The following is a 13,385-nucleotide window of genomic DNA, read 5'->3' as shown; positions in this document are numbered from 1 at the left end:
TATATATATATATATATATATATATATGTATGTATATGTGTGTGTCTGTGTGTGTGTCATTTATTCATTCATTTATTCAAAAATTGCACTTGCAGTGCGACACTAAATTCCAGCAATTTTTACAATGTACGTTTAATAGAAAACTCCTTAAGATGCTTTAAGTAAAATATAATTGCAAAGTATAAAGGTAAGTAATCTGTTAACATTGATTGATTTAACCATAAACTCCAAAGAGCATAATCCCAAACCATTTTTGGTTTTGTTTTAAATATTCATGTTGATTGCTATAGTACTACTTTCACGTATTTGCTAATAATTCTTACTGTTATGATTCTTGTCTATTGTATTCCTTGCATATGGGCCTAGACCACATGTTCACGTGTATGTAGCTGATGTTGATCAAGTCTATGATTACACAACATACAAATGTACTTGACATTTCCAAGCAAGCCATCCCGCCATTACTTTTCGTTTTCTCAGCAAATGATAGCTAGTAAAATGATCTAATGGTTGACATTACACAGCAATATTGGCTCGTGTTTGTCGTCGTTGTGCTTCGCAATCTTGAGATGGTGAAGTATTTACGATGACATTGGAATGGCGATTTAGTACCTGAACAACAAATAATTGTTAACATCAAAGATGATTGTAATGATAATAATAGTTAACAATGATTGTACAGTAGATGATTGGATGGAGAGCCCATATTTTTATTATTATTGAAATTGTGTAATTACTTGTAATTTTAATTATTTGTACTATATACGCTGTTAACTTTTGTCTCCTGGCATTTTTAATTAAAATCTGAATTATTACTTTGATTGTTAGTGTTTTCATGTAATGATGCTGGGACAGAGGAAGTAACAATAAGGGCAAGGTTAATTATGAATTAGGATGATTCAAATAATGTAGATGGCATTGGCAAGTTGTGTTTGTATCCGATTTCTATTACTTAAATTGCTTTCTATATTTAGATCTGTTCTGAATATCTTTCAGGTTTAATGTAGAACATTAATGTTTTATTTCTTCCGTAGTTTTCTAGAATCCGATTTATTTCTTCCTCCTGTTGCTAATATTTTTTATTAACAATGACATATTTTACTAAACATGCAGGTTGCAAAATCTAAAATTGTTTGCATTTCTTAGAACGATTATGACGTTAAGTCACAGTCAATTCTACTCTCATTGTTTTTAATCCAAAATCACACTGACAAAGAAACACAAAGAAATATCTATGTTAGATAATTATAGAGAATCTTATTATATCTACCTTGTATAAAGAAAAATATTATGAAAATAATATGAAATCAGAGGGATTAACTGTTTTGATGAGCTTGTTTTGAAAATAGAAGTAAACAAAGCAGCGCTTTAAATTGATTATCGGTTGCTTTTTAGAGTGGAATTAAGCATGCACGTAGCTGCTGCGGGTTTACGTATTAAATGACATATGAATTTAAAAGATTCCATTAACATTGATTAACGTAATTGATCTTGAACTAGTTTTTAGAGGGCGGATACAAGAATACAAAACAGATCAAAAAATGATTAACTGTTTTGACAAGTAGTTTCTATAAGTTAAGTAAAATTGCAATGTTTAAAATAATTTATAGTAATAGCTTTTCAGATTTTGATTAATATTATGTATTATTATATTGCATATTAATTTATAAAGGTACCATTAACATATTGATTACCATACTAAATGTTGTTCTAGATCTTAAAGGATGGATACGTCTAATAGTGAAATGCTATACCTGTCCTGTTAATAAAACAGTGATATTAATAAATGATAATTGTTATTATAAGATACAAATTTGTTGAGCTAAAAATAGACCAATTTATTATTTGAATTGCTCAAGACATAAACCTTTAATTTGCAAGGATATTTATAGTAAAAAAGTTTTTAAATTGGCAAAAACTGAATTGTTTCAATATGCATCTGATTGGAAGTTAATAAGTTATTTAAAAAAAGTATTATTAAATTATTCAAAAATGGGCAATTCAATGTTTTTTGTTTTTTTACAACCAGGCAGTACTGTATATCTCTAATATTGTCAAATGATGTATTTTATTAATAGCATTAATTCTAAATTTCTAACATCTCATTTTCAATTTTAACATTTTTTATTCAACTGGCATGATTTACTAGTATTATCATAAAAAAATGAATGATGGGTTGTGATGCATAATTTAGGAGACACCAGAGCATTAATAATAAATTAATATTAGATCGTGGTCACCAGTGGTAACGATGAATAAGATGATTCATTGTTTGCATAAGAGTTTTGCTCATTTGCATATTTGTTTGCTCATTTGCATATGTATCTGCCTAGGGGAACAAGGTGTGAAAAAGATCACCCGCTGTGAGATTTCACACTTGATTATGTAATTACTTTTTATTTGCAGCACTGTGTTGTGAAATTGGAGTTTTTTGGGATGAGAATATTGAAAGAGAGATATATTATTATGATTAATGATGAATAAATAATAATAATGGTCACTTATAGCACACCTTTCCTTGTGATTACAAAGTACTTACATCATGCAAAGTAGTACCTCCTAGGGAGTAGGTAATCATTCAACCAGAAAAGATAACAGTTCAGTGCCAAATTTTAAAATTTAAAATTTAAATTTAAAATTAAAAACAATTTTAATTGAAAACATAACTATAGCATGGTGGTTAAGGTGCTTACTTTCTAATCCTGTGTCCAAATAAATACACTTTAGTGGTTATGTATTATCCCAGATACTTTGTTAACTTCCCAGGAATTGTGAAGGGAGGTTCGATTTTTTTCAGAAAAGGCCCAATTTTAGTAATTATATTATGAAAAATGGTTGATGGGGGAAATATGCATGCAAAATCCAAATTTGACAAGGGGAAAAAAATGAAACAAACAACATTATATTATTTTAGACTTATTCTTATCAATATTGGATTTTTTATCATAAATTTGCAATTTTTCTTACAGACCAGTTGCTGCCTTTATTTATTCTAGGAACAACTGTCACCAGTGACAGTTGTTATAAAGTACTGAACTCGATCCGTAGATGCCCAGAAATGTCAATCTAAAAATGTTTACATACACTTTCAAAAGGGCACTTCTTAAAAAAAGGGGGTTTGTTCTAACCCTTTGAACCCCTCTGGTTATCGGCTTACACCCCTCTTCACATGCTTTAATTGTTTTTTGAAAGGAAAAAAATGTTTGTTTAAAATGTTTTGAAGATTATATATAGTCTATTACATAGCATACAGTAGCTTCAAAATAAATTATTATTGGGTGAATCGTTAGTTTCAAATTTCTCCCTTCTATCTTATTATGAGTTTTGACCTTTTCAATTCAGTATCTGTATTCGTTTAATTTGCAAGATTCTCCTAACATTTAAAGAATAATACAATAAAATGCTATTGACTATCGCTTCTAATTTCTGAATTATTGTCACATTCAATTACTAAGGGGTCACATGATGCTGGGATAGAATGCTTTTTGTAACTGATGGATTACCATAGCATAATAGATAATAATCAGTAAAGTTTTAATGTCACTACAATCACTCTTTCATTCACAAGATAAACTATCATATAAGCATTCATGTGCATATATTGTGTTCAACCTTTCAACATTACCAAATTCAGACATGCTTTCGGAGGTCGTTGAAGTATTAAAAGCTTAGATTCTCTAGAAAAGCCATCATAGTAAACAACAATGTTACCACACTTGAAAATTTAGAAGCATTTGCCATTTTCACATGAACCAGTTTGCCGCCATTCAAAGAATGAAAATATTTGGTTGTATCCCGGTTTTGCCTCTGTTAAGCTCTGTCCAGATTATCAAATTTTCTTTGACAAAAAACTATTGTATGCCCATATATAGTCATGATGTGCCTATATATGGTCATGATGTGATGTCATCATGACCATATTTAGGTGTGTCACATGTTTTTGATATTCTGCACAGAGCTTACAAGACTATAACTGAAGTATTTTTTAGAAGAATGGCTTTTTATTTTTATAGTATTTTTACTCCAAAAATCTTTTACCAGAAAAAATTTCAGGCTCTACCACATATATTCAAAGTATATGAAAATAATGTTTTTGTAAATTCACATATGGATACAAATTTTTCACTTTTTAAATTTCATTGAAAGATAATTTTTGTAAATGTACATACACAAGCAATTAGAATATTGAATTTCTTTTCTCAGGATTCCAGCTCAACAGTATCTTTAATTTAAAGAAATACTGTATATCTTCAAGTGTTTTGGTATTACTTTCTACACTGTGCCTTATTCATTATCATACAAAAAATTCGCATAACGCATTCGCTCAGTTTGTTTGCTCTGTTTCACTACTCCACTAAATGCCGTCGAACACAAGCAATCAATATTTATTGCTGAGATAAAAGGATGAAGGATAATGATGACCTTGCAGTTTTGTGAGGTCATCCAAGAGCCAGATTTTGAATGCATTAAACTTGATTTTAAATGTAATAATTATAAAGAAATATATTATCATGTATTATATTATTTATAATAATATTCGGTATTATATTTTATATATTATAGTAATAAATGTACATGAATGAAAATTATGAATATTTATTTGTGAAGATATATATTATATATAAATATACACCATTTTCGCGAAATTGGGAATGAAAATTTCTGATAACCTGGCAACTACCATTGGGGGACTTTCAGAGGCCTAGCATTTCGCTCTACATACTTACCATCATGAATTAAATCAACGATGAAACTAAATTACTTACGAGTGCAAGTATTTTAAAATGGAAAAAAAAACACGAAATGGATAGGATGGATGGGATAAGTCGAAATTTTCAAAATTGAGTTTTGTACATATTATGAAACTAGATTATCTTCAACATGCAAAAAAATCACTTTGATATGATAGTTAGGATTCTTTGTAAGTGTATTTTGAGAAAACTAGCTTTGAAAATCACATTTTATGTCTGTACGATAGGACGAGCTTTCTTAAATACCATTTTTTGAGCATTTATCGATTATAAATCAGAGAAAGCTAAATGTAGGATGAAAGTTAAATGTTTAATATGTATGTTTAAGGGATAAAAAAAAATCGAAAAAATTTACCGATTTCACATTTGTGCATTTATTGGAACACTGACTGCGACTTATCCCTCCTTTGGCTTGGCTCTGCCACATATACTCATCTAATATGAACAGGTCTCCCTCTAATTAAAGACCAGTCAAATTAAGGATTACCTCCAATTAAAGACCACTTTCTTACAATGGTCCCAAATCAAAGCTGCTAAACCAAGCGCGCTAAAGACCATGAAAACCCCAGTCCCCAAAGTGGTCTTTAATTGGAGGGAGACCTGTATATCAGTACAGGTATATAAATAATATTTTATCTAAAGTCATTAAAATATTTAATAATGAATTCAACATTTAATAATTAAAAGTTATTATATAGTTACTATATTTAAAACCATTGTACCATATAACATTTTTATTGAAATTGAACATTTAATAATTTGGGAAGGTTAGTTTATCAGCAGTTCTGTATAAATTTGGTTAATGTGTGATAGTATTGAAATCCTGTGGCAATTCAGTATTATAATGAATGCATCGTTCTAGATAAAATTTCAAATGTCAACTTAATTTTTCGTTGGTTTTAATGTTGCATTGATTACAATTTGTTAAGGGTACATTCAGAATATACTACATAATCTAAGGTCTATCATCATGTATTATGTTACAGACCAATGTGAATTGCCCATATACTGTATGGATAATGATAATAATAATATTATAATAGTCTTTATCTGTAAAGCCTAAAACAGTATCTATTAAAAATACATATATACATAATGTTGTCTAAATGAAAATTCATTTTTAAAAAACGGTTAAAGTTGGGGGTCATTACAGTATAATGCATTTACATTTTTTCATCAAAAATGTTATTTTAAACAACTTATCAGATAAATGGGAAAATTACAGTATTTGTCACATTAATTTGTTAGTGAGGACAGAGCTTAACATACCCATAAGATTATTGTCTGTGAAATATTGCAGTGTTTGATCAAACTTTAAATATGTAGAGCAATTCATCAGACTTCCATTGGACATGGACAGATACACGATTTTTAATCAGATGTATCTGAAACAAACACGCTTTACCTTGACTTTAGTGGGCCATGAGTACACTCAAAATTTCTAATTTACACTCATTGCTCACAAACATTGGTTAATTAGAAAAATTCCAGCTGAATGTTTACCTGCTTTGCAATTGATCTTTCTGACGTGTCAAGCAACTGACCTATCAGAACAGTGTAGGAATACATGCTAATTGCACAAAAACATGCGTTGTACTACAAACACATGTTTATACTTATACGTACATTTACTCTGTCCTCCCACCAAACCTTAGCAACAGTGTCCTTAGCAGAAAGGTTGTTATACTGTCAAGTTATTTTTTGATGGCCTACCATTTTTTTTTTAACCTACAAATCCAATGGTAGGATATTGCACAATTTGAGTTTTTAAAATTTACTTCATGACAGCCAAAATTTGCCGACAGGGGTTCTGACATTTCCGACTGAGGGGTCCAAACCAAGGGGCCGACGAAGCCTCGGCCAAATATCTGGAATGAAAAAACTCCTGGTAGGGTTGACAGGGACCATTTTTATGGCTTTTGGTCCAAAATGTGCTTTTAGACCACAGTATTCAAAATAACGTTATTTTGATAGGCAAAAAAAATTTTTTTTTTAAATCTTTGATCCGACTACCTAGTCATTCATCAGACAGGGAGGTCAAGGCCTGTTTGACACGGGGCAAATTCTGCCTGCACCCCTCGCTGGCGCCACCACTGCTTCATGACTCAATTTATGGCCATATAAAAGTTCATTGTCTCATGAGTCAACAAATGTATAAATAATATTCAAATTTTATATAAAATCAAGGATAATATTTTTAATCAGGATCAATATGTTTTATGTTGTCTTGTACCTTAACATTCATATAATGTTGTATGCTATATATTCTCGCTAATGTTTTCTGCAACGTTCATGATTTTTATTTTTAAATGGCAATAATGAAATGTTCACTTGTGATTGAATTTATTGTCAACACCTTTATTGTACACGTTCTTGCCACGCAAAATCAAGTGTGATTCGGTCCTATGCACATAGTGAGCTATGAGTTATTACATAACACATTTTGTACAAATTTAGAAATAAAAATACATATTTAATTAATAATACAAGTGGCTTCACTACAAATCATATTGACATGCATTGAGGTACACCACTACAAATATACAGAGTGTACATCATTAAATTAATGGAAGATTACAGTATATGATAATGATAGAAAACATAAAAGATATAATTTCAGCTTAAATAATTCAATTAATTTGGATTGATTATAAATGATGGTATACATTAATGATAGATTATATTAATATTAATAAGTATGCTAGTAATGATAATAATGCCAATGATAATTATTATATTATAATAATTCATATCCAAATCTTCTAATCTTGGAATTTCAAATTGAAAAATACAAAGGAAGATATATATATTAATTACAAATGCCATTTTATCATTTTTTAAAATTTTTCCATTTTACAATTCGTAATACTCTTTTCACCATTAACTTTTTCCATTTTTTATATTTTTCAGATTGCACACGACTGCAAAAGCAGCGAGTGACACAGAATATCCCGCCTATGGGGTTACTGGACCAACGACACAGAGATCCTCCATGACTGTACGAAGCGTCTGTTTTTCACATGTTATCTATTTAATTCTTCTTGCGTCATTGATGATGACACAAGGCTCACATTAATCTATCACAGTATCCGACCTTTATCGTTCAAATCTTTTCAATAGAATTACAAAGTTGAATTGCTTTTGCTGTTTTATTTCGATTTAGCCGAGGTCATTGACCAACTCAAACTTGTAATTAACACCTAATAAAATTAATTTATTATTAATTTCAAAAATTATACTTTTAATTTGATTTTATTTTGAATTAGATCAATAAAAGTAGTAAAATTATAGAATAAGATAATTTACTATAATGTTTTACAGAACATCAGCTAGAGGCTAGTTATGTTGTTAAAGTTAACTGTTGTTAAAATGTCGTAAATCAGTTGCCTGCGGAAATCCAAGTACAATATGCATAGAACATACATAATGTTAAAAGGAAAAAAGTGTTAGTGAATGAATGTCGTACATACAATTGTAAGTGTTGTAATTGCATGCAATTCAAATTCTGTCGCAGTCTTATGTAACGTTGACATGATTTCAGCGAAGAATGCAATGTCCTTAATAACCTAGCACTCGCGCTGTTTACAATCCATCAATCTTGATAGATACGATAGTCAAGCTTCTCAATCTTAGTTTAAAGTGGTTCCCACAAGCTTATATCACAATTAATATTGAGCCCTCTTGCATCATTCTTCTTTTTTCATTAAAATGGTCCAAATTATTGATATACTATCTTTAACCCTTCATCCTTCCTTTTTTTTTTTTAAGGATTTCCCATATATTTCTCTACTTGAAAATTTATTATTTATTTGATTCCTTTCTTTTCCACTAAAATATAAATATCTATAAATATAGATGAATAAATATAAACTTCGTTAAATTTGATTTACTAAGATGCTCGAAAGAGCTCAAAAGGAAAACAATTTTGATATTCTTTTCAATTGCCACTATGGCACCTGGCTAGATTTACACTCATAATGCTGAGTAAATTCAACAGATTTAGCTTGCTTTTCAAGCATGCGCTTACCAGATTTATGTTTGCTAAATAGGTGGCTGAAAAGTAATCGTTTCTTTTCCGTTTGGAAATCCCAATTTCTTAATAAGTAATAGAAGTAATCTATCAGATAAGGGATGCATTCTAATTATTTGTGTTTATTCTTGTTTTCATTTATCCTGGATAATGAATTTGAATAGAATTTCTCTTACGAAGTAGTTGTTTATTCCCATTAAATAATTTCCCCGATGAAAACATTTAAGTTTTTTATTTTCTTTTTTATTTTTTTGGTTTTTTTTTTAATGTTTTTTTTTGGTTTTTTTTTTTTTAAATGTTTTTTGTACCTTGTTTGTTTCACATTTAGAGGTTTTTTAGAACAGTCTTAAGTCATAGTTTTTATTTTTGTTTGTAGCAAAATTTGGTCATGAACTTTGGTAGTAACACATAGTATTCAAATTGATGATTTAGGTGTTTGTTTACACTATACATTCATTCATTTATTCATTATATATGAAAGAAGTAGAGGCATAGGCTGGTTTTGGCCTGTGGGTGCACAAAACTTTAGAATGTACTACAATACTTTAATAAATAATATGTTTGTCAAAAGACCTAATAATTAAAAATGAAATGTTCACCTTGTAAACATCTCCACTTAAAACCTCTCTGTAATAGTTTAATGTTTTGTTTGCTAGTTTGATATCTACTTGATATGTTTATCTTTTGTTGCAATAGTTTAATGCTTATTTTTGTTGTTTCATTGCAGAATGGAGACAGAAAGTTGGCTCAGAGTGCTCAGATGTATCATTACCAACATCAAAAGCAACAGATGATAGCTCTTGAAAAGTAACTATCATTCCTAATAATATAGAGACTGTACTTTAGAAATCTATCAATCAATCAGTTAGTCAATCAATTTGTGAATATCAACATTTCAACTTCTATAGAAAAATCACAGACAAAAAAAGAATACAAACAACCCATATTACATGACTTGTAATTGTTAAAGGGAGGAAGAATTTGACAGAAGAAAACATCAATATTTAAGTGTCTCGCATTGACCTCTATAGTCATACCAAAACAAAACAAAATTAATAGAATCAATAAATCTAGCGGCAAAGTAATTAAAGGGTTAAAATTAATCAATTAAATGAGACACATGTTTTCAATCAAGTTTTTGAAAAGTGATAACAGATATTAAATGACAAATAATAAATCTGTGCTCTGAAGATATTTATGAATGATGCACGTTTCTTAGTCTACCTTGTGGCTGTTTCCCTGAAAATGTTACGTAATAATTGAAAAGTAAAAAAACTACAAACATTTTTATCTTAGGGCAGGACAAATCCAGAATAAACATACAGTACTATAACTATGCTATGCTATGAGGCTCACATTAACAAAAATTCTAACAAATGAAATACCATTTAACAAGTTGCCTATTTTGCAGTAATTTCTAATAAATGTATAACCTAACACAGATTGCACGAGGGCCAATTCTCTTGGACTACTGTACTTCATTCATTGACATTATATTATTATTTATAAATGTTGTATTGTTTTATTATTAAAGATTCAAGATTTCATTTATTCATCATACAGTTACAGTACATGAAGTTTGTTCTCCCAAATACAAAACAGAATTATATAAAAATATACAATATAATTAAAAAGTATGAAAATGCTTCATTTTAATAGTATAAATGTATACATAAAAATTACAATAGCGCTAAGCCCTTGTTAAACCTGATAATATTCATTATGAAGATTATTAATGTAAATGTAAGTTATTTGAACGAGCACTGATTATCCTATTACAACAAGTAGACATAGGATAAACATAATTTATCATTATAGTTGTTAGGTGGACTTATTATGGTTAACCGTTGTTGGTCATAGGTCGTTGCTATTTCTTCTATAAATATGTTTTAAATTTCATGAATTAACCATGTAATTTTTTTTACTACTATCTGCAGTCGAGAGAGAGGAGAAACACAGAATGATGCGTCTGACTACGACTCGGATGATAACGAGGATGAACCCACCGTCTACGAGTGCCCTGGCCTCGCCCCGGTAAGTTCAAACTTCAACAATCTCAGTAATGGCCATATACAACTATGGAGCCATTAGAACTAGGAACAGTTATCCATTAAATTCGGTATAATAACCAGCCATAACCAGGGTAATTGGTGCAATATATCAGTACAGAATAATATAATTAATTAAAGTGATTTAACATGGTACAGAATTGTGGAAGTTATAGTAGGTTTCATAGTCACTGCACTTTTCAAAAATTAGAGTTGGTTCCCGAAGAATACAAGATTTTTTCATGCTTTAAGTAAAAGTAAAGTAGTTCATTTTGGTCTTAGTTGAGTAACTAGAAAGTAAGGTCTAGGCCTCAGTGGCCACCAAGCGACCACTAAATAGCAATGTAGATAATGTTGCTTCCATCCTACTCTTATTGCCACCTCACCCTCCATGTCATAGAACAAACATAAATTCAAATTCTGTTTAAATAAATCTATATTTACTATACACGATATGTGTTGAAGTTCATTGACTAATGTTCGTGCAACCTACGAAGCCTCCTTACCCAAGTGTGACCACCTGTTATCTCTATACATGTCATCTGCCTTGTTGTTGATGTTTTTAATGAGGGCTATATGGTTTTGCAAGCTCTTTTTGATGATTATTGACTGTTTCATCTGGTTTTAGGCTCATTCTAGGTATCTTTTAGATCAGTGAGTGAGTATGTAGTAAGATAGGGTGTGTACACTTCACAACTGCAACCACTGGACTAGAAGCTTACAGGATGCTTAAATTTTGAAAATGATTGTGAATTAACTCCAAATGATTTTGTAGTGATACCCATCCACTTTTAAATATCACAAAAATTGACATGAATGTTCCCCTTTAAGTAGATATCTGTCAATATTTGGTTTGTAAATGGCAACACATTCAATTCAGCGATTGAGATTGCAAATTACCAGCTCATTTCCTGCAGGTGCGAGTTCGGCAAGCTGCATTTGTTCAGCGGCAATAAAACTAATTTTATTTGCCTCTCTTTTCAACGAAGTCTCTCAAATGAATCCTAGTTACAACGTGGATTTGATTGTTCTTTTCCAATAAGTTATTAAAAACACTTAATTGGAGCACGGTTGAATAATTAAATTTAGTTCGTTAACAATCTTTGTGGACAACTATTTATGTTAATTTCCTGTAAGATTCTTTGAACCCAGCACGCATATTTTGATGATCTATTACAGTTAAGTATTTCACATTGAAAGTGGGTTTGTTATCCAAATTTAAACTCATTTTAAAGGGTTTTTTTACTTCAAATTCGAATGTGGTAAATTCATAAGCATCTATTTACATTTACCTATAATACAGATGTTTTGTAAACAAAGTATGAACCTAAATATCACAATTTGATGATTATTTTAATAATCAAATTATTTTTCGTGTTTTTTCTAGACTGGTGAAATGGAAGTCAAAAATCCGCTGTTCCAGGGGATGGAGGAGCGAATGCAGGAAGAGCAGAAGCATGATGCGAACTAAAAAAACATTCAATTGTATTTATTGTAATGGACTCTGCAGAAAATAATTACACAATGTGCAGATCACATGAACAAACTGGCTCAATGGCAAGCTGTACGCCTAAATTTACATCAAGAAAATCACCCTCAAAACCTAGTAGTTGTGTGTAGCACAGGCGAAAGTAAAATATTGTGCATCGCAGTGATCACTTTTTAAAAACATGAAAAAAAAAAGCTGGCTAAATTTTTACCATGTTTGATCATCCTTTTTAAAAGTTTATTTTTATATAATTTATTAAAAATAAACTTTTACAAACTTCCCACAAAACACAAAATCATGACTTATCTCAATCTGTTGAAGAGCCATTGACTCTATTGAAGAGCACCCCATTGTTCGGTTTTTTGTTTGTTACTGTACAATGTGTCTACTATTGTTGCAAAAAGCATAGTGACAGATTTTGATTAAAGAAAGCTGGGGATTGTATTAATTGTAGTAGTTTTGGGCTGTGCTCCTTAGTAGACTTAAGAGAACTTTAGTAGAGATATCCTTCTTATATTCCTTTATCTTTTTAATATTCAATTGCTTTATTCAATCTCTCCACTTTTCCTAATACTTTTCGTGGGACATGCAGTGGCATATCTAAGGGTATTGAAATTGGGGGTGGGGGTGGCTTAAATGGAGGGTGCAAAGTTTGAGTGGGAGTGCTTAATGATAAAGTGAGGGGAGTTGCTAGCAAAATAAGGTGGTATGAGGTGTTATTTTTATTGAACTACTTAATCATAAGTTTTTTTTTTGTTTTTTAGGGCATGAGCCTTTATGCATCCCTTTAGATACGTTACTGAAGACATTTTGCAGAATTCTATATACATTTAAGCTTGCTTAAAGAGAGAAAAAATGTGTCATTGTTATCCAACATTTTACCAGTGTACTTAATTGATTTTATTTATTAATTATTCAAACTCTGCAAATGGATCATGGTAATTGTAATTCATTCTGTGGACTAACTTTAAACGAATCACAATAAAAACTCAGATGACATTTTTCAAAAGTAATGAAAAAACAATAACAGCAAAATTATTGATAGAATATACAATTCTATATTAGAT

General features: G+C 30.2%; 1 protein-coding gene across 1 annotated transcript in view; it reads left to right on the top strand.

Annotated features, from left to right (window-relative positions):
• Positions 1-13,379, top strand: part of LOC117115825 — a 59,388-nt gene extending 46,009 nt beyond the window's left edge. Inside the window, exons 7-10 of the mRNA XM_033259774.1 lie at positions 7,662-7,749; positions 9,509-9,588; positions 10,719-10,815; positions 12,217-13,379. Of these exons, the coding sequence (XP_033115665.1) occupies positions 7,662-7,749; positions 9,509-9,588; positions 10,719-10,815; positions 12,217-12,300 (349 nt within the window). The 3' untranslated portion in view covers positions 12,301-13,379. The remainder of the gene's footprint in view (positions 1-7,661; positions 7,750-9,508; positions 9,589-10,718; positions 10,816-12,216) is intronic.
• The last annotated feature ends 6 nt before the right edge of the window (positions 13,380-13,385 follow it).

This window comes from Anneissia japonica, unplaced genomic scaffold (assembly GCF_011630105.1).
Source record: "Anneissia japonica isolate Jap-2015-1 unplaced genomic scaffold, ASM1163010v1 scaffold1483_len710385_cov172, whole genome shotgun sequence".
NCBI lineage: Eukaryota > Metazoa > Echinodermata > Crinoidea > Comatulida > Comatulidae > Anneissia > Anneissia japonica.
The sequence above is the reverse complement of the archived record's forward strand: the minus strand, read 5'-3'. Positions and strand labels throughout refer to the sequence as shown.